General features: G+C 43.6%; 1 protein-coding gene across 1 annotated transcript in view; it reads right to left on the bottom strand.

Annotated features, from left to right (window-relative positions):
- CNTNAP2 (contactin associated protein 2) overlaps positions 1-23,060 on the bottom strand; it is a 1,295,029-nt gene that overhangs the window by 125,481 nt on the left and 1,146,488 nt on the right. The window contains exon 20 of the mRNA XM_059729349.1: positions 22,368-22,501. Within this exon, the coding sequence (XP_059585332.1) occupies positions 22,368-22,501 (134 nt within the window). The remainder of the gene's footprint in view (positions 1-22,367; positions 22,502-23,060) is intronic.

Genomic DNA, 23,060 nt, shown 5'->3' on the forward strand with positions numbered 1-23,060 from the left:
CATGGTCGGACCCAGAGGGTAGTAATTGATGGAAGTCACTCATCATGGTGTCCTGTGACCAGTGGGGTCCCCCAAGGCTCTGTCCTTGGACCCATACTGTTCAACATCTTCATTAATGATGTGGACACTGGAGTCAGAAGCGGACTGGCCAAGTTCGCCGATGACACCAAACTTTGGGGCAAAGCATCCACACCAGAAGACAGGCGGGTGATCCAGGCTGACCTGGACAGGCTCAGCAAGTGGGCAGATGAGAATCTGATGGTGTTCAACGTCGATAAATGCAAGGTTCTCCACCTTGGGAAGAAAAACCTGCAGCATCCTTATAGGCTCGGCAGTGCTACGCTGGCTAGCACTATGGAAGAAAGAGACTTGGGGGTCATCATTGACCACAAGATGAACATGAGCCTGCAATGCGATGCTGCGGCTAGTAAAGCGACCAAAACGCTGGCTTGCATCCATAGATGCTTCTCAAGCAAATCCCGGGACGTCATTCTCCCCTTGTACTCGGCCTTAGTGAGGCTGCAGCTGGAGTACTGCGTCCAGTTTTGGGCTCCACAATTCAAAAAGGATGTGGAGAAGCTTGAGAGAGTCTAGAGAAGAGCCACACGCATGATCAGAGGTCAGGGAAGCAGACCCTACGATGACAGGCTGAGAGCCCTGGGGCTCTTTAGCCTGGAAAAGTGCAGGCTCAGGGGTGATCTGATGGCCACCTATAAGTTTATCAGGGGTGACCACCAGTATCTGGGGGAACATTTGTTCACCAGAGCGCCCCAAGGGATGATGACTAGGTCGAATGGTCATAAACTACTACAAGACCGTTTCAGGCTGGACATAAGGCTGGAACAGCCTGCCACCGGAGGTGGTTCAAGTGCCTACATTGAACACCTTCAAGAGCAAACTGGATGCTTATCTTGCTGGGATCCTATGACCCCAGCTGACTTCCTGCCCTTTGGGCAGGGGGCTGGACTTGATGATCTTCCGAGGTCCCTTCCAGCCATAATGTCTATGAAATCTTCATGCTTTTGTAGTAATACAAGTGAACTAACTGTGAAGGTAACAGGGTTAAGTCACAACAGTTTTCTGACATTTGTATCTTTACAAGAGCATGTAGATATAACAACTGCATCACAATAGTTTATACCAGTTTCATTCTATAGCAGTATAACTCTTACATTGTCTATGCCCTAAGTAACAAGTTTTTGTAAGCATCATAATGCAGAAGAGTTAAAATAAGACTCTTAAAGGAGGATAATGGGGCAGCTTTGCAGGTGTTTACAGGGAGATCCTGCAAGCATGGCAGAAAGCATTAAAGCAGTGATTTGAAAATTTAACAAGCAAGTGAAGGAGGCATTGTGGGCCAAATGGAGAAAGAAGGTAACCTTTCAGTACTGAATGGGAAATGGTAGGTTGGGCATGGATAGGCTGTGAAGGTCTTTGAAAATAAAGACAAGCAGCTTATGTTTATTGTGACAGAGAAAGGGGAACCTCAGTTTGATTACCTGCCAATGGACTATTTCGATGGGATGTTGGAAAGCTTACTTCACATTTGTATCCTGCTTATAATCTTCAGTTTTAATTTAATTTACATTTGCCATACATATTTACTTTCAATTAGACTTCAAATTTGCTTTGCTAGAACTACAAGCCTATTTAAGAACTTCTCCATGGGCATTTATAGTTTTTTTCCCAAAGAGCTTAACCTCATTCCCTTACAATATAATGTAAAAATATAGATTGAGTTTACTTGTTTTTCCTTTAAAAAGAAGACCAGATCCTTTGCTGGTATAAGTTGCTATAAGTTCTCTGTGGTCAATGGAGCTACGTAGATTTATACTGTATGAGGATCTGGCCTAATGCTTGCAAAATATGTAAGCTAAGATGAAATCTTAATGGAAAATAATGATAATGATCATTAGTCTTGTTTCTAAGCAGTGGTCTTAAACTGTAATGAGAACACTAGTATATGAGAACAAATGCCTGTTTTGTTTTAAATGAATTCTTTACACTGGCCACCCATCAACTAAAGTAACTCTATGGTAATTTCTCTTTTCAGGTCCTTGCAGACTCTTTTTTTCTTATGTTTAATTGATGAATTATATATCAAATGTTAGCAGGCGCAATAAGAGGTTATATAATGCCAAGTTGTTAAAATTAACAAGTTTGACCCCATGTGCAGCAAGACAGTACATTTATTTTATGTTGCTTTTCCTAACTGTGGCTCAGAGAATATTTTGTGATTTTTTTCTATGTTTAGTCACTACCAGAGATTGGTGCCAAGATAATGATCATACAGAGAAGCATGTGAACACACGTGGATACATGTGCATATATCTGCACACGCGCACACACACGTCATATAACAAATTTGAACTACCTTTATATATATATAACATATCAAGTGGGGTTCAGCATCTTGCAACATTATGTGAATTTAAAATAGAGCTTTGAAAATAGATATAAATTAATAACAACATTTTCAAAGTGACTAGAGATTTGGCTTAATTTTTGGATATGACTTGAGAAACTATACAAGGGCCCAATTTTTAGATAGTGACTGCTCGGACTTTCTGGAAATCAGACTCCTTTAAGGTACTTCAGATTTGGCCCCCACCAAAAAATGAGCTTTCTGAAATTACTAGTCACTTCAGAAAATCCTGGCCTAGTAGTGTAATTGTAATGATCAATGATTTATTTTCTTGAAATTGGAGAGATTGGCATTTAGTCAAGAAAGAATTCATTGTTCATTGGCAAGGGAAACTCTGATGATGCACTGCTTCTTAAACAGTTTTTCTATTTAGGGTTTTTAACAAATACCAACAAAAAACTGCCTTTCTAGAGAAGTGTGTGCATGTAATACAACAAAAGCTCAGGCTGATTTCAGCATTTGTTATACATATAGTTTGATGCAATTTGGATTCCACTTAAATTAGGCTAGGAGAAAGGGACCATTGTTACATCTTTATTTATTTTTTTATTTAAGGATGAATTCTTTCAAGTAAGTTAAAACTAATTTTGGTTGAGGGCCAATTAAGAGGAACTGAGAGGCTGGCAAAATGTAGGCAGGGTGATTCAGACTCCCCCCCAACCCGCCTCCAGCTCTCTTTCCTCCCTTCTCCCCACCTCGCATTGTGAGGACAGCATCAGCTCAGCTGCCCAAGCAGATGGAAATTAATGAAGGTGCTCCACTTCAAAGCACTTTCATCTCCTCATATAATGAGGATTAATTTGTCGCATGATCAGGGACTTTTAAAGTGCTCTGCAGCCGTGTATTTCCAGCAGGTCATGGAGGTAGAGTGGTTTCCGGGGGAAAATCGCACAACAAATGTAACTTCTATCTACGCCCTAAGAGGGTAGAGAAACCAACAATAACAGATACTTTAAATTCAGCTCTTGGGTTTGCCAATGAAAAGTAAGCCTAAGGAGTGCAACTAGTTATAGCTTCTTGTTTTGGAAAAACAATTCAACCTAAGGGCTAAATGCTGCCCTTGGTTGCACATGAAGCATTCTTATTGACTCTGTTTTTGCCACTGATTTCAATAGGAATTGCATATGTACTGATGAAGGAAGAATGTTCTCATATAATGTTCTGAACTTTAGGATAATGATATTATATCCCCCCATTTAGTAGAGAGTCATAAATGACCTTTGTTTACTGAAATATTTTGCTTTCATCTCTCTTTCATTGTAGGAAAATGCTGATTCATGATAGCAGATACAGTTTACCAACTTCATCTTGGTTATAAGGGAAGGGAAAATCATTTTTGACCTGATTCCTTCATCATCATCATCATCAGCAGCAGCAGCATTTTTCTTTCTGTATTGCTGCCTCACCCTGAAAGTTGCATTTTAAGCAAATCCTTTGAGAAAATTCAAAAAAGGAATAAAAACTTGGAAACTGCTGTGGACAGTGTGTGAGCAGAAAAAAAAGGGGGCAGGTAAATTATTCACTGGGAGTACTTGTTCAGTTCCAGTTCTGATGCAAGTGGTTACAGTTCTGTTGTCATTTTTTATAGAAATTTATAAAATCTATCAAGTAACTGGCATCTGATCTTCCACAAGTTGCTGCTCAAAGCTACTTTATATACAGTATGAATTTTGGATACACAAGGATCACATTCTGTCTGTCTTTTACACCCTGGGGACCACTGGGGTCACAGAAGTGAAATACTGAAAACAGTTCAAGGATGAGTTAAGAAAACCAGCACTGCTAGTAACATTTCTTATAAAGAATTTATATATATTTATTAATTAATGGACAAATATTGCATAGTTTCAGAATTGACCCAGAATGACTTTCTTGTTACTTCTGATTTAGATCACCAGCTAGTACATACAGGCTCTTGTACACCTGACAGGGGTTTAGTCCTTCAGGTTGCATTCTATGCCCCCTAAATTGGAATGGTGAATTTTTAATTGAAACCTCACCGTTTCTATTTCCATCACTGTATATATGTGATTGTCCTTGTGGCTGCAGACACCTAATGAAGACAGAAGTGGCGAGGGGCTCGATCCTTTTTTAAAATGTTTTTGGTGGAGCCTGCCTGCCTCTCCTGTGGCTGAGGGGCCATTAATCTGTGCTATTATTCTGTCAGCTCACCCCGAGCTGGGGAGAGGTGGGCAGACTCCGCCAAGAAAAATAAAAGAATTGGGTCACTCACCTCTTCTGCCTTCAAAAGGCACCTGCAGGAATGGGCTGGCTTGCCCCTGGGGCAGCACAGGGAGGCAGCAGGAGGATGGCTGTGTGTGCTGGTGGATAGAGAAGGTGGCTGGGATGGTGCACAGGATGCTGGAACCCTGGGCGGGCACGGGGAAGCATTGAATCAGGCACCTCTAAACTGGGGCAACACCTGGCCAGCTAGCAGCCTGCCTGGGTTTTCACTGCCCTGTGTACCATCCCTGCTACCTTCTCTGGCCAGCAGCACACCCAGCTGCCCTCCTGCTGCTTCTCCATGCTGCCCCAGGGGCAAGGCAGCCTGCTCCCGGGTAGCCTCAGGTTTTCTGCCAGCTGCAGAAGCCTGCTGAAGGCAGAAGCAGTAAGGGGACTTATCCTTTTTTTCTGTGGAGCCTGCCCATCTCTCCTGTGGCTAGGGGGTAAGCTGACTAATGGCTGCAATGTTCTAAATTGCAACATTGCAAACTGAACTACATCAGGATGTAGTTTAGTTTGCAATGATGCAAACTCTTTAAAAACCCACAAAACTCAGGTGTATATGTGATGCCATTAAGCCACACAAAGGGAAATTTTCATCACATATACATCATGATATCATCATGTGTGCAAGCGCCCTATGATGAGGTGCTTCATTCATGAATTAACATGTAGTGCTGCACTCAAAAATGGCTATGAGTTGGAATGTTCTAGTGCACACTCATTACAGGAAATAAAGACCTAGATTGTGAAAGCAAAGTAACCCTGGGGTATTATTTAATTTAATTTTTTTAGCAAAGGATTATGTGCTTAGGAAAAGAATGAACACTTGCTCATTTTAATAAAGTAAAAATATTGGTCGGGATTTCTCTAAGTATCACTGTTATGGAAATGACAGACTTAATGGGAAAAACTAAACTCATTTTGTTTTGGCTGAATTCTGTTGGTTTTACTATAACATGGTTACAGTTCTTGGCACTTTAAAATACATTTCATTCATTTCATTTACTAAAGAATTTGTAAATGTTATCTTCTGCGAATTTCGTGTTATGAACAATGCTTCCCAACAACCTATGTGTAATAAATGATGTTAGTGGAAGGTTAGTTCTTCCAACCCTAAATTAAACCTTAAATTTAGATAAATTTTGACATTGCTACTAGAAAGGATGCTGTAATAGGATTTATATGTGTTTTGTCAAGAGACTAAAGGAAATCAGTGAACAAATGCTACATCTCTGCATGGCATTGATGAGATGACTACAATTACCATATATAGCTCTGGTGTTAACCTTTTAAAAATGGAGGCTGAATTTTAGAGAATTCAGAGAAGAGCAAATAAGAATAATCTGGGGTTTGAAAAACATGCCTTGTCATGGTGGACTAAAAAGCTTCTCAAAGAGAAGATAAAGAAGTGTTTTAATCACAGGTTCTTAAAAAACAATGTGGTGGAAAAGATATTTGGCACCACAGGAGACTTGGAACTATCAGACAGAAGCATAAAGATCCAATAACTGGATGCTGACGTTGGAAGATTTCAAACTGGCAGTTGGGTACATATTTTTAGAAGTCATAGTAATTAACTGCTGGAAGAAACATTCAATGGATTTGGTAAATTCTCTACTACCTTAAGTCTTCCAGTCTAGGTGGAATGTCTTTTTTCTATAAAATGTGCTGTGATGCAATCATAAATTTTTGAACTGGATGCAGGAATCACTGGTGACATTTCATGGCCTCTATTCTTGCAGGAGGTCAAGTTAGATTATCATAAATGCATTCGGTCTAAAATATATTAAATGAGTTACTTAACCTGACTCTATGGTAATGATGATTATATTAGGTGAAATACTGGCCCCACTAAGTCCTTTGAAATTCTCCAAGTGACTTCCAAAAGGCCAGTATTTCACATATACCATAACAATTATTACATTCAAACCTGGGGCAATATGTGCAGACAATGACTACTATTTTATTTCATATGACTTGCTAGTTCTGTGTGAGCTACATAATACTCAAATTGTATAAGCATCCAAATGTTTGACAATTTCTATCTATATCACTGGGGTCCAGAATTTAGGCTACCTTAAGAGAATGGACTTTCTTGTAACATTCCTACTTCCTTCTGATTTCAGCTGGGCCACAGGATAATGCTTCAGTATTTTTTTCTGTGGTGATTTAGTCTCTGTGTTTCTTGACTTTGCTGAAAATGGGCAATGCAGAGGCACACAAAGAAAGATGACTGAATATTTTATGAATCTCAGAGATATTTAGGTTGAGTTCATGTTTCTGGTAAAGACTCAGATTTATGCTCACTTTATTTCAAGAATCACTATTTGCAACAAACATATGTCACTAAGAATGACACCTTCCAAGAATACTTCATACTATTTCTTTGGACATATCCTCACTATTTTTTCTATCATGCTTTAAGTTCTCTTCCTGGAAGAGATAGCTGCCAGTCACCCTTGATTTGGTTTCTCAGTTATAGATGCACATATTACTAACGTAGGCACTGTAAAGGGATACCTTTGGGAAAGTGCAATCCCATGTGAGTCACACTTTGCAGATTCAGGAATCTAGCACTAAGACTTTTCAGAAATAAGGTATCTTTATAGGAAAAGTGCATACCTTTGGTGAAACAGGAAACTTGGTTTCAATTATCTGAAGCGTATAGCATATTTTGACTACTGGTATAGAACAGGGGTTGTCAACCAGGGGCATGTGTACCCCAAGGGGTACTTGGACCAGTCCTAGGGGGTATACATGGGCAGGTGGGGATGGAGTGCTGACATCTCCCAGGAGCAGGGCCAGGCCGGGGCGAGGGCACCAGCGTCCCTCTGCAGAGTGCAGAAGTTTGTACATGGCAGTGGCTACTGCCACGTACCAGCCCAGTGAGCTTCCCCACCCTGCAGGGGGTGCCACTGCCCTCACCCCAGCCCAGTGAGCTTCCCTGTCCCACCCCTGCCCTGCTCCTGGGAGGCGGCGACACTCTGGCCCTGCCCCACCCGCATGCTGTCCCTGTCTCCCTGCTCCGTGTCCAGCTGTGCACTACCACCTTTCTACCTCTGCTTGGTGTCCGGCCCCTGCGGGTAGTTAGACTAAAAAAGGTTGAAAACCCCTGGTATAGAAGAATGGCTTTTTCTGAGGCAGATTTGAGTGCACTTTGATGTTTGAGCATTCAAGGAAACAGCACTGTGGTGTGGATTTCCTATGCCAGATTACACAGTTTCAGAAATCCAAATGCACTGACCATTATAAAGTGGTCACTAATTTTCCTAATGTGTCTGGAAAATTTAAATGGCAAAATCTGAGTCCAAGCAAAGAAAGATGTGTCAATATAAAAAAGTAATTCAGAAAACATTCCATTGAAAACAGTAAATTGGATTAGATTAGATTAGATTTAATAACAGAGAAACTGACATTACTTTGAAACTATCTTCATACAAGCTTCATGAAATGTACAGGATGGCAAATGTGCTTCTGCAGAAATTGTTGGGCTAGAGGCCATCAGAAGCCTTGTGGTACACAATAAATTCATGGACATTTAAAACAAGGCATGGAGTTTTGGAAATTAGTTGAGAATCTAATATAACCCAGCAAGGAAGCTAATAGTCAACGTATTTTAGTGTGGTTCTATTGGTAGTATTATTTCTATACAACCATAGAAAAGACATATAGGGCAACAGAAAAACAAGTAACATATGTAGCTATAACAGAAAAGGGTAGGGTCTAGATTCCTTCCTTCCTTTGCTCTGTGGGTTATACATCTCAACTTTTGGGAGCTTGCCTTGGAGCTACAAGGGAGAAATTTCACTCTTCCATAAAAGGCATCATCCAAAACCCACTGGAATCCTGGGGAATATTTCCCTTAGCTTCAATGGACTTTGGATCAGGCTTTAAAGCCTGAGATATTTTTATCTTAGACTTGCTTAAAAATAAGCGTCACTGATATGGGAATAATTCTAATCACTGATGAAAACTGAATATTAGAAAATTTTCTGTTTTTAATTATATGAAAAATACCATATGGAATATTAGATCTTTTAACAAAGTCAAACCACATAAAACTTGCCCAATATGGCTTAAAACCCAGTCATTGAAATCTCATTTGCTAAGATAACATCTATCTTATCTTCCTTGTGTGTACAGATGAACATATAGCCTTGGAAATTTGTTGTGCTTACTAGTATTTGATATTTTATAAGAGATTAAAGATACAAATGATAAGAAAGTTAAAAAAAAAAAGCAAAAAAAAAATTATCAGGATGTGTGTTTTTGTGGAGTTGTTTCAGTTTGCTTCCTTGGAGTCTAGACTGACAGTACAAACTAGGCACAATTATTGAAGCTTGTGGCATTAATAAAGGACACAATTGCTTAATGAGGCAATAATTATTGATTTATCTACAGTCATTGGATAGAAAAAATGGCATTATACAGACTTTTGATGGGGTTGTTTTTATTTTCTTTCGATGCAGCTGTGCTACTGATGACTTCCTTAAATCCAACAACTAAAATAATTTGCATTAAATCTTTGCTTTTAAGCTTAGTGTCAAGTTCTGACTAGCATAAAGCTGTAAGTTATTGTCCAAGTACTCAATAGCCTTATGTTTTATTGTATCAGCTGGGGTACCATGGAGTTCAATAATGAGCCTCCTATGTACTTGTGATGGCCCTGGAGAATAGTGATAAAACTCAAGTTCTTGGAGCATATATGGTAGTGATTTATTTTTATATTGCAGATTATTTAAACATCTTTGACACTGAGTGTACCCTACAGGGTTATTGTAATAAGTTAGAGAGACAGGTATTCTAAATATGAACTTCCAGTTAAAATCAAGAGGCTACAAACTCTATGCTCCTGTCTTAGAGCACTGAGGAGAGCTTAATCCTTTGTGTGACATTTTTATACCATGTGGAGATGTAAGAGTTTGCACCTGGCAGGCAAGCTGTGTCATTGAAAAAGGAGAATACCTGCTACCTCCATTAATCAGATTGGAGAATGATTTACAAGGAAGCACCAGTCCCATTGGAAGTGCAGGTTAGATCTGCCAAAAAGGAACTGACACTGTGGTGTGTCCTTAGGATCTAGAGCAGGGGTGGGCAGTTATTTGGGCCCGATGTTACCTCTCACCTCTGTGTTCTTGGGGAACCCTGGCACAAGACGCAGCCTGTCTGACTCGCAAAGAATTTCCCACCCCCCTCCCCACCTTTACCTGAACAAGAACTAATTACGAAAGACAATGAAGATGCAGTGGGAGATGCACCTAAAGCTCTCCAGATAAGGGAGCAACTCCCTAGGTCTTATTTGCATCCGAGATGGAACCAGATGACAATTCATTTACATGGGAGATGGAGAACAGAAAGCCCGAAGCAAAGACTGCAGTGAATTCTGGGATCAGAGAAGCAGGGGAGCACTGCATGATGGGGAATCTGTGCTCCAAATGCTAATCAACCCACATTTACACATGCCTACCTCAGCATTTATCAGACCAATTCTAATCTGAATTTACAAAGGACTTCCCCTCCCCCCCACCTCATCTAACCAGAACTAAGCAGAAGTGAAGTTTAATAGGCATCTCGGACCATACATTCCCCAGTCCCAGTATGGGAGGCCTATTTAAACTTGATTGAGTAAAACCCGGTTGCCAGGTTAGGGAATGCTGAGGCAAGAGACTGAGTCAGAGAGGGTATGGGCAACATTTGAACAATGGTTAAGGGTTCATCACAGCATCCAGCCCGTTGGAGCCCTGACCACAAGTGTTGTCATACTTTTCCTGGGATGATTGGTGGAAGTCCTCCCCACAAAAGTTTATGAACACTTCCAGTAATCAATCCCTTTTAGTAAGATCTGGAAAAGTCATGCTAAGCTGAGGCTTATTCACAATAGGTAAAAATACAAACCCTGATGCTGCAAGCTATCTATTGTTTTTGAAGAAACAATGAGGTACCCCATCCAGTATATCTGCTATCCATAGGAATTTCAAGCTGGCTCCTAAGTGTCTGGTTATTCCTTAACCTTATGTTTTTCCTGGTTATTGATCAGTTTCTTGAGATGTTCCAAAGCAGATAAGCCCTTGTCAATAGAAAAGACAATTATTTACACTATTAAAAGAATGTTTTGAAGAAGCTGAACTGAGGGCATAAAAATGTGAAAAAAAGCAGCAAAGGTGTGCTTCAAGAGGAGAAATCTCTCTGACACCATCCGCTGTTGCACCCGAGAAGTTGGAAGAAACAGATCATCTCCCTTCAAGGATTGTGCTAAGAACTTTACCTGTCAGCATTGCAACCCGAGTGCCTTGGACTGATGAGATCCCAGCTCTCACTCTCTCTCTCTTTTCTTTCTAGGCATAGATTTCTGAGCCTGAACTGTATTAGTTAAGCTTGAACTAAGTTTCCCCAATAGTTAGTGAAACCAGGGTAGTATTGTCATTGTTTGTGTTTGTTTTCCTTTGCATGTCTATTATTACTAATACCATTATATACTTCATATACTTAGCAAAAAATAAATGTGATAGTCAAACTGGTGGTAACCGGGTGTATTTTTCCTTCTTTACTTTTCCTTCCCCACTTGGTCTGCAGCAACGCTTCTTTTACCTAAGCCAAAGATCCCTGTGAAGCCCAGAAATATGGTGGGGTCTGCTCATCAAGAGGCTAAAGATTGGGACATGCTGAGTTTGAAACACATAAGGGGATCAGCTTGTACAGGCTGATTGACCCAGTTTGGCTCAGACATGTCCTAATGAACTGACTGCGGGCCCATGAGGGTGTCAGCTGGACACCCAGCTGGATTCAGAGGTATTCTGTTTACCTGTGTGCCTGTGTCTGACTGCAGTTTATTGTTGCTCTGATTAACTGATTCTTGGCATATGAGGGTGTCAGCCTGCCCATGCTGATCAACCCAGCTGGGTCAGGTGTGTCATGTTAATCTGTGTGTGTATGACTGATTTGGTGACTGGAGGAACCCAGCCCCATTGAAACTGAGTCCTGCAAGATTCATAGATTCATAGATGTTAGGGTCAGAAGGGACCTCAATAGATCATCGAGTCCAACCCCCTGCATAGGCAGGAAAGAGTGCTGGGTCTAGATGACCCCAGCTAGATACTCATCTAACCTCCTCTTGAAGACCCCCAGGGTAGGGGAGAGCACCACCTCCCTTGGGAGCCCGTTGCAGACCTTGGCCACTCGAACTGTGAAGAAGTTCCTCCTAATGTCCAATCTAAATCTGCTCTCTGCTAGCTTGTGGCCATTATTTCTTGTAACCCCTGGGGGCACCTTGGTGAATAAATCCTCACCAATTCCCTTCTGTGCCCCCGTGATGAACTTATAGGCAGCCACAAGGTCGCCTCTCAACCTTCTCTTGCGGAGGCTGAAAAGGTCCAGTTTCTCTAGTCTCTCCTCATAGGGCTTGGTCTGCAGGCCCTTAACCATATGAGTGGCCCTTCTCTGGACCCTCTCCAGGTTATCCGCATCCCTCTTGAATTGTGGCGCCCAGAATTGCACGCAGTACTCCAACTGCAGTCTGACCAGCGCCCGATAGAGGAGAAGTATCACCTCCTTGGACCTATTCGTCATGCATCTGCTGATGCATGATAAAGTGCCATTGGCTTTTCTGATGGCTTCGTCACACTGCCGTCTCATGTTCATCTTAGAGTCCACTAGGACTCCAAGATCCCTTTCCACTTCCGTGCCACCCAGCAGGTCATTCCCTAGGCTGTAGGTGTGCTGGACATTTTTCCTCCCTAGGTGCAGCACTTTGCATTTCTCCTTGTTGAACTGCATTCTGTTGTTTTCTGCCCACTTGTCCAACCTGTCCAGGTCTGCTTGCAGCTGTTCCCTGCCCTCCGGCATGTCCACTTCTCCCCATAGCTTTGTGTCATCTGCAAACTTGGACAGGGTACATTTCACTCCCTCGTCCAAGTCGCTGATGAAGACATTAAAGAGTATCAGTCCAAGGACCGAGCCCTGCGGGACCCCACTGCCCACACCCTTCCAGGTCGAAGCCGACCCATCCACCACGACTCTCTGGATGCGACCCTCCAGCCAATTAGCCACCCACCGGACTGTGTAGTCATCCAAGTCACAGCCTCTTAACTTGTTCACCAGTATGGGGTGGGATACCGTATCGAAGGCCTTCCTGAAGTCTAAGTATACGACATCCACCCCTCCTCCTGTGTCCAGGCGTTTCGTAACCTGGTCATAAAAAGAGACTAGATTGGTAGATCTGGTAGATTGGTAGATAGCTCCATTGGGGGTGAGGACTTGCAGAAGGGAGATATACAGCTCTGTATAGAAACACAGGTAACACAAGCAGCACATTGATAGAATTACCAAGACCCTAGAAATGTATCCCTAATAAATGAGCACACCCCAAAGTGATGGGCAAATCTGGTAACACCAAGGGCCACAGAGGGAATTTTGATCAACTGTCATGGGCTGGGCCAGCAACCCTCTCCCCGCAACATGCACACAACAACTCACCAAACTCCCTATGGGGTTGTGGGTGGGCAGAAGCAGTGTTTAGGAGTGGATTGGGAGGGGCAGGAGAGGCTGGGATCACATACCCCTGCCCTCTGGGGTATGGCGGAAGGGGGGCGGGTGTACCTGTGTGGAGTGGGGGCTTCCTGGTGCTAAGTCCTGGGAGACTGTTGTGGGTGAGGGGAAGGGGGCGGGGTGGCATGCAGGAGAGCTCCCCAGGCAGTGTGGTCCATGTTTCCCTTGTGGTGCTCTTCATGGGGTCAAGCCCCACTTGCTCACACCAGAGCAACCCATGCCATGCTCCTGTCAGTGCCCGCAGCTTGGCTGGGAGCTGCTCTGTGCCCCTGACCTCCAGTTCCAGGATCTGGAGCTGGACTGCTGTGTGCCTGCAGCTTCCAGTGGGCTATTCCCAGTGTGGGTGCAGCCAGTTGGGTGCTGCTCTGTAGCCCCCACTTCCAGCAGCAGCACCTCCTCTTGCTCCTGCTGCACTGTACTGTGCCACTCCCAGCAGGCATGTGGGGGGTCTAGCTCTAGATTCTGGTACTGGAGGCATGGGGTGCAGAGCAGCTCCTAGCCAGGCTGCAGGCACCAGCAGGAGCAGGGTACAGGCTGCCCCAGCATGAGTGAGTGGGGCTCAGTCTCATGCAGAGTGCCAGGGCTCTGGCTCCAGATCTGGCAGCCGGGAGCTGAAGCCACAGCCTTGTGACCTGGGATAGGAACCACTGGGATGAAACCGTGTGCCCAGCATGGCGCGGAACAGTGCAGCATGGCATAGCAGGAGCAAGATCAACAGCAGGAACTGCTTCTGGAGATGTGGGGCACAGAGTTACACCCAGCTGCAGCCACATCAGGAACAGCCCCAGTAGAAGCTGTTCACTGGCCGAGGCCCAGGCCAGCAGATGCCAGTGGGAGCCTGGCGCAGGCTGCCCCAGTGCAAGTGGGCAGGGCATGGCCCCATGTAGGGTAGCCAAGAGCCAGATTCAGTCACCTGGCAGGCCAGTATGTTCTGCGGGCCATATTTTGCCCAAATCAATCTAGAGGAAGAAAGCTCTAAGAAGCCCCTTTTCTCCCTGCACCCCCCATTTTTTGCATTTCTTTTTCCTTCTGAGTATTGGCAGAGACCTAGTACACTCATTGCATGGATGTGGCAAGACTCAGAGCAAACCAGAAAGCTGAAATGGCTTTCTGTAGGAGAAATCTAGAAACTACATCTACATATCAATTAAGCTCAGTGTCACTACAGAAAACAAAAGAACTAAAATATCCACTTCAACAATTGTAAATCTATCCTGCTGCTAACCTAACTCACTTAGTGTCCCCAGTAACTTTTGATCCTCACTACCTCACAATGCATTTTTATATATTTCTCACAGTGCATTTTTATATGTAAGCTGTCTCATATTTACCATGGCATTTTGTATTTTATATTTTATACTTTTAAACCCTTAAGGAATGTACTCCCTGTAGAATGAAGTTACACCCTGGACCATTGTTAAAAACTGCACTGAAATTGTAATCGTAAAGTGATAAAATCTGCTATATTAGGCTGGTCCCTTGAGTGAATGCGAATATGTATGATGATCAGTAGGTAATTAAATGATAATAGCCTAGCCAGAGGAACTTACCATTATAAAACTCTACTCTACAAGCCATTTTAGGCTAATCAAGCCAAGGAAGTGATTCCTGGGACTGTGCACCCACCCTATTGACTATTCCTGCAATCCTTAACAATACCATTGTTAATTAATCAAAATCATAAACTGACTCCTGAAACTGCACTACTGGCAGGCAAGACCCTTGTGACTAACAGCTGTCAGGCATTACTCAAGACCCATGTGAGACAGCGACCTCAGCGATACATTTTCAAGCATTCAGAAATGCTCAGAAAACAGGGTTCAATTCCTTTCCCCTTCCAAATCCTGCGTTTCAGGGTAGACGCTCCTGCAGCAGTGTTAGAGCTACACGTTTAACAAATCTGTGCCTCTTTTTTTTTAGGAATATTAATATCTACATCAGGGCTCTCTCATTGACAGGACATAGGTCATAAGCATTAATGTCAATCTTTTCTAGGGAATTAACCAGGCCAAATAAAAATCCTTTTTCAGGGTACAGTGAAGGTAGGATTCCAGGGTTTCCCCCACCACATGCCACTCCTGTTCTAATCTTCCTCTGTATGAATGCTGGCTGGCCTCTGTAGTTCCATAACTACAGGTGCCCTGGATGCATCTGTTCTCCAAGCACTTAATTCAGTTTTGCTTTATACACCTATCAACCCAGCAGAGAAAACTTCCCCATTCGAACCACCCTAACCAAACTTAGAGAACCCAATAGGTAGCTTACCCTATTACAATCTTAATGTAAAGTACACAAAAAAAACTGGACCAACCTCATCACAGGCTAGAGTTAGGCATGTTAATGCAAACCTGGCATCTCTTATTATATTATTATTTTTCAAATAGAAAAAAAGGGGGGGGGGGCTTTCACACCCCATCACTTGACTGTCTGCTCAGCAGATTGTATCAGATACACATTTACAGGAACCAGCATGCACCAACAAAGCAGAAGCATTTAACTTCAAGAAGAAAAATAATTGCAAGTTTTGTTTGACAACCATTTGTTTGTGTAATAAATATAAACACCCCCTACCAAAACATTCTGGTGAGCTGCTAATACATTATTCACTGCTGCTGAGTTTGTGATTCTTTGCAAACATAAGGCAACTTTCTGAAGCATTCTGCTTCAGTGAAGCTACAGTAACTCTGATTCAGAGCTGAATGCAAAGTCTATTGTGAGCCTCAGCTAAATGATGCTGTTATCCACTGACAAAGCTTTCCCCTGCTGTTTTAAGTATTTTTTTTATGGTCAGGTATCTATTTTGATCTTCTGCCAAATAATGCAGTGACAGCTTCCATCTTTCATCTTTCGGTTTGTTTCCCAAAGAGACCTCCTCATTTTATATTTTATTCATGAGGCCTGCTGTGCTGGTTTCCAAACACTGTAAACCACAGAAGGAAAAAGGAGCCAGCTTAATACAAGGAAGTGAACTCTTTCCATGTTCTCAGTATGAAGCAGCTTTCTGTGGTTCATTCTGAGATATATTGGCAGAATTTGGCAATTGGAGAGAGAACCAGTAACAAAAAAGGCAAGAAACAGGACAATAGCCAGAGGATGAAGTAGATCAATTTATAGGAAGCCACAAAAGATATTGCGTCAATGTGAGGACAATAAACAGCGAGGAATATATAGGGAACCACATACTGTGTGACAGGGTGCTGTCAGGTCAGCTAATAGATCACCTGAACTCAGGTTCAACACTGCCCTATCCTTTGATTTCTCACCTGCCACTACTTTGTTGGAATTCTTGTGGACAGAAACAATGTTCACACTGTGGGTTTTCCCTCTGCTAATTCTCATTGTTGATCTTTTTCAGGGCTCCTTTGCTCCTTTACATCCTGGTCCATCACTGTAAGGGGCTGTACTGTGTTGAGACTGGCCGCTTACACTTTGAGGAGTGATCTCCTGCTTGCCAGTTGTTAGGGTCTGACGGTTTGACCTGGTAGTTGCTAACGGTGTACACCCTCCATCTTGCCTGCCATGTCTTGATGTAGATATAAAAAAGGGAGGATCCTTGATTTGCTTCACTGGCATTCTTGGTTCTAAATTGTTCCCTGAGGCTCTGCCTTCCCTTTCACCCCATCCTTGGGCCAACCAGATCTTACAGATCTCACTCAGGTTGTCTGTCATTGGAATACAGAGTATTCCTGTCCTCATGATTGGTTGATATAATAACTCTATGCATAGATTATTTTTAATTCAGTCCTTGGGGCTTTGGTATGCTGCACCCAACTGGTCTCAGCCCTATAGTTCCTTTTGTATCACTTCACTTAAGCAAAGTCCAAAGGGGCACCCTTATCTAAGGGTTCCTGAGGGGTATCCCCCCCTATGGTGAAATTAACTCACAGTTCATCTTTTCCCTTCAAGCAGGGCACTGTGGACCTCTTGGCTCTTCTGTTGCAGGTTATGGGACCACTGTTGTCAGATCACTGAATGCAGGTAGGTGCTGAGACTCCTCTGAGTCTATCCCCAGCTAGGACAGGGCATGTCTTTATTACATGGTCCACTAAATACCAGCCCAGCTGGAGCTGGCACAAGCTAATAAAGTGCAGGAGCTGGGGATTCCCAAGACCATGCCATCTGTGCTTCTTCTGGTAAGAAACTACTCCTGGGGAAAGCTTGTTCCTCCTTTTCCCACACTCCAGGAGAGGCAGAGACACTCTCAGAGGCTTTGGGACTGCAGTAAGGGTTGGCGGGAAGTATCCCGCTATAATAGTCACTTTCCTGGTGTGCTTAACAATTATGGGTCTCAATGTCTGTTCTCTCAGCCTTCTTCACTTGATTGGCCTATGACTTACTCCTGGTCTATCTTGGCTGAGGCCAGATAAACTGATACTGGGGTGGGTAAAATATGGCATCTGGGCCGGGTCTGGCCCACCAGGCCATTCTATCTGGCCTGCAGGGCCCCTAAAAATTTAGAAAATTTATATTTATCTGCTCCTGGCTGCCTTTCAAAGATGATAAGAGTTAAGGGTAGTAGGACCCAGGGGAAGCCAGCAGGACTCAGTAGCAAGGCCAGCCTGGCCCTTCTCTGCCCCCAGCCCCATCTCACCTGGAAGATTCTGCCTGATGCAGCTTTCCCTGCTTCCCTGCCTGCCCACCGGCCTCTCAAGCACCACACGGCCCCCAGCTGCATCACTGGATCGCGGGAGCATGGGGTCCGCACCAGTACCCCAGGGCCAGGTGTGGGAGGGTGTGTGTGCATGTGTATGTGTGCGTGTGTGCATGTACACATGTCCCTGCAATGAGGGAGGGAGAGAGAGACAGAGAGAGCAATGAGGGAGGGAGAGACTCAGTGTGTGTGTGTATGTGTGTGTGTGTTCATAGGGTGAGTCCCACACACACACCCCACCATACACATGCACCTCTCCTTGCACTCCCATACATACAGCCCCCCACACCCACACCCCCTTATACATCCCAACCACCATCCCCCAACAAACCCTATATCTACCCACATCCCACATATCCACACACCCATATGCTCCCTCACCTCACATTCACAGCCCCACACACTCCCCCACACCCATGCCCACACACCAACAGTCCCCCACAAACCTATACCCACCCCTCCATGCCCTCCTCCCCCCACAGTATACAAGAGTAAGACTTTAAGCTATTGTGCAATCACCTCTGTATACTACACAAACACATGTATATCAGGACAAAATTATTTTTTTAAATCAAATTAATGAATGTTGTAGATGTTTCATTTTTTATAATATAATTTGGTATTTTTCTGGTTCTGAGATGGCAAACCCCCTTGCTGAAAGGAATACTTTCGGGGGCAAGGGGAGGGCCTTCTGGTGGCAAAGGTCAGGGGTTAGGGAGCAGGAGTTCTGATCACAAGATGGCGACCAGGGGGTGGGGCACTTGTTAAGGGGCAGGGCTACTGATGCAGCCCTCGACAGCTTGCCTAAACTTGGTAAGTGGCCCTCTGCCTGAAATAATAAGCGGCCCACCCCTGCACTGATAGGTAGTTTCTCTTAAGACAAAAGCTAGTGATGCTGGACACTTGGGATCTGCTTAATGGCTTCTTTGTCCCACTCTCAGTTCAGGAAACATCAGGGTGCCTCTCAGTCCAACCAACATTATTCACAATCCTTATTCACTCACAGCATCTCAAGTCCTCCCATATCAGAATCGAACCCTGAACAAGTAAGTCCATCTTCTCTTAATTTCAACTCCAAGGTTACAATGGGGCCACAGGAGGACACAAGGACACTTCCCAGCCAAGACAAGTGATGAGCACAAGAAGTACCCAGGTAAGTGACAAGGGTTTGGATAGTCCTAGGAATTGGTGTGGGGGGGAGAGGGTGCATGCACTGATAGGAGGCCTTAAATGCCCTTTACACTAATGCTCAAAGTATGGGGAATAAGCAGGAGGAACTTGCCCTCCGGATAGCTAGTACAAACCAGACATAGTAGGGCTCACTGAAACCTGGTGGGATTCAACCCATGATTGGGCAGTAAACATTAGTGGCTACAGACTATACAGACGGGACAGAATGGGGAGGAAAGGTGGGAGTGTGGTGCTCTACATCAAAGAGCAATACACGTCCTCAACTAACAGGATGGGGTCAGAGGAGGGGCAGACTAAAGTGCTCTGAGTCAGAATACAATGGGGTCACGAGGACAGGGACTTAGCGGTGGGGGTCTACTACAGACCACCCAACCAGGGGGAAGAGCTGAACCAGGAATTCTTGGGTCAGCTCACGGGTGCAGTTAAGTCAAGGGATGTGGTCATCATGGCTGATCTAAACTACCCGGACATTTGCTGGGAGGAGCAGTCAGCCAGGTCTGACTGCTCGTGTAGGTTCCTTGCTGAGATACAAGACCTCCACCTAACCCAGCAGGAGCACAGTCCCACCAAGGGGAATGCCCTGCTGGACCTGGTCCTGGCCACAGGTGACAACCTGGTGAGGGGACTCCAGGTCCTCGACCACCTGGGCGATAGTGATCATTGCCTACTGGAATTCACCATTCAGCATAGAGTGTCAAAGGCCTGCAGCAAGGCAGTAGCCCTTGACTTCAGGAGGGCTGAATTCAATGAGTTGAAGAGATTGGTAGGAGATGAACTGAGGTCCCGGAGAGTAGGGGAACTAGGTGTCCAAGATGAGTGATCGTTCCTTAAGGAGACGATCCTCCAAGCCCAAGGGGTAACAGTCCAAATGTGAGTCAAAGCGGGCAAGAGTGCTCAAAAACCCCCTTGGCTCACCAAAGGCATTCAGGAATGCCTGAAAGCCAAAAAGGAGGCGTACATCCAGTGGAAGGGAGGGGCTATCACCAAAGAGGATTATACTTCCATCGCTCGAGTCTGTAGGGAGGCTGTTAGGAAGGCTAAGGCAGAGACAGAACTAGGGCTAGCAACAAGGATCAAGGACAACAAAACATCCTTTTTTAAATACATAGGGAATAAAAAGAAGGCACCTGGCAATGTGGGGCCCCTGCGGGATATGCTTGGCAATCAGGTGGTTGCACCAGATGAAAAAGCAGACCTTTTAAACAAATTCTTTGCCTCCACTTTTCTGAGCAGGGACTGGGGCATCTCCCCCACTGGGATTCAGGATGGACTCAGGAGAGACTCTGCCAGGCCTAGGGTCAGGGAGGACTGAGGACTCTCCCTCAGCACCCTGGGGTGGAGAGCATCTGGACCTGCTGATTTGAACATGTCCAGCCCCTCCAGAAGTTCCTTCTGCTTGGGTTCAAGATATGGCTCCCAGTTTTCTCCTTTCCAGGGGACTTCTCTTCTTCTGCCTCCCACCATCCTTTTTCTCCCAGCATCCTGGAACTCCTGGGGTCTTCTGGGATTACACTTCCCACCTGTCAAACTGGGAGATGCTGGTTTAAAGGACCCATGTCCATGGTGGTGACTGTGCCACCAGAATTCCAGGTTGGGCTTGCTAGCAGAGGCGAGTGTAGTGGGGCCAGAACCCAGCTCCCTGCTATATGTTGATACCCAAGAAGTAAATTTTGGAACCATGTGAGAAAACATTTCTAATATGCTGCTGATATTGAAACTAGGCTCAATCTCTAAATTCATCTTTAGTGGGACTATTTCTAATATAAATCTCTGACCAGCTTCACATATCTACCATTTTAACAGCTTACCTACAAACCCCACCAGAAATATTTCCCTTATTTTTTACATTTGAAACACAGAGAAAGGAAATATTCAGATTTAGATCAATTATTGGATCAAGGTTCCACTCTAAACAGCATAGCCAGGTGGGTAACCAGATTTTATACAGTAGAAAACCATGTGTAACAGAATGTCTTGACTAGCCCTGTACAATTATCAGGCCCCAAAAGAAATTTGGTCAGTTGTTTCCTAAAATGGGCTAAGAAAGAATCTGTAAGGAGACTGTCAGAGGAAGATAGCCTCCTGTGATAGACCCTTAAGTAGGGGGAACAGGGAAGGATTTTCTGGGTATGAAAGGTGGGCAGGGAGATCATTGCATTTGTTGTTTTGCCCAAATTTTATTTAGGAATAAGTCTGCCCAAATAAGAGATTTGAATCCAGCCAAGACCTTCTTAGGCTGGAGGAAGTAGGCCAGCCACTTTATGTGAATACAAGTAGTTAGTACACCCAGAAATGTCCTTTTTGGTGGGCATGCAAGTATTTTTTACTATCCCTCACAAAACAGTGCTATTATTCTATATCATAAAACTATTTTATGCAGTTTTTAAAGGTATCTAAAATGCATCTTCCCTGGATCTCATAACTTGAAAAGATCCTGTCTATGAAGGCAGATCCTGAGACACAATACCAGTAACACTTTTGAATAACTCTTAAACATTCTTAAGAATTTTTTTCTTCTTTGTAATATGTGGTGTTTGTAAAATGCATGATTCTGGGGTGTGGTTTAAAGGATTTATTGTCCTTTGTTTAAAATGACAGCACACTGGATTTTTTTGGATTACCATGTCCAAGTAATGAATTCGTCTGAACCTCATACTAATAAAACCCTTGTAATACACTCCCTTCACTTATGACACTGAATATTCATGTGATAACTAGGGAATGAAATTGAAGCTACCTAATTAACATATATTTTAACAAAGAGAAGGGTCTCTACAATCATTAATTGCTTCTCACAATCTCCTCTTCAATATGTATACAGTATGCTTATTTTACAGACTAGTCAAGTGAGACCCAGAGGTGAAGTACTTGCCAAAGCCAAGCAGAAAACGAGAACGACTGGAATTAAGGAGTCCTGAGTTCTAGATCCTCAGCCATATCCTTTGACTTAGACCCCCATCAAACAACCATTTATGTGTGTTCTTAACAACACTGAATAGCTCAGTTGACTTAACTGAATCTACACAGGTATGTAAATGGATGGGCAGGATGGGCTTGATAGCAAGGTTAGGGTCTTTTCTTATCCACCAAAAAGCACAAATTTAATCACTCTAGGCATTTTATTATATGATTTTCAAGCAATAATATGCTTAGAAGAACAAGAAGGAAGGATAAGTCAGTGACTGGCTTATAAGAATGGGATCAAGGATTCAATCCTAAGCAAGCATACTTTATGTTTGCAATGTGCATTGATATTATTAGATGGAAGGAGATCACAGAAGAACAAATTATTATTGCTACTACTCAACTATGTGGGCCTAATATATTTACCTGCAGGACTATGTCCCTTTCATTCCGTGTGATATTAACACTGTGTGGCTGTCCATTTGCCATGCTTCTGTGGTCTACATCAATATTATATGGCTCTCTTGTGCCTCCCAGGTTGTATCGAATCTGTAGGTTACCTGTTGAAAGAAACGTGTCCAAATTTTAGTTATTTTTACCTTTATGCACTGGCACTTTTTGTTTTTATATTCATTTTCACATATGATGACTAACATCCATTAAAATTTAAAGGTGTCTATCTACAGACATGCAGCAAAGCTGTTCCAACACAATGCAATTACAATGCGTCAGAGCAGACTCAATTTATCGAGTCTGTTGGAGCATGGTAATTACTGTGGTCCAGCAGACTCCAGTGTCTCATGTATCAGCATCCCTGTGCTGAAAAATGGCAGTGGAGGTGCTTTAACTAGAGTTCATTTGATGAATTTTAGTTAAAGTGCCCCTGTTACCATTTTTCAGCATAGGGATGCTGATACACATGACACTCCAGGCACTTTAATTAGAGTGACTCCAAGAGCCACTCTAGAGTCACTCTAATTAAAGGGCACCCTTCCCCACTCCTGGGTTTATAGCATGTCTATAAACACCCTAAATAACCCATGGAGTTGAGCTCTGTTGCAGGAGAATTTAAAGAAAAAATAACCAGTGTTGGAGAATTTAAAGTTATAAGCCTATGAA

This window comes from Alligator mississippiensis, chromosome 5 (genome assembly GCF_030867095.1).
Source record: "Alligator mississippiensis isolate rAllMis1 chromosome 5, rAllMis1, whole genome shotgun sequence".
Lineage (NCBI taxonomy): Eukaryota > Metazoa > Chordata > Crocodylia > Alligatoridae > Alligator > Alligator mississippiensis.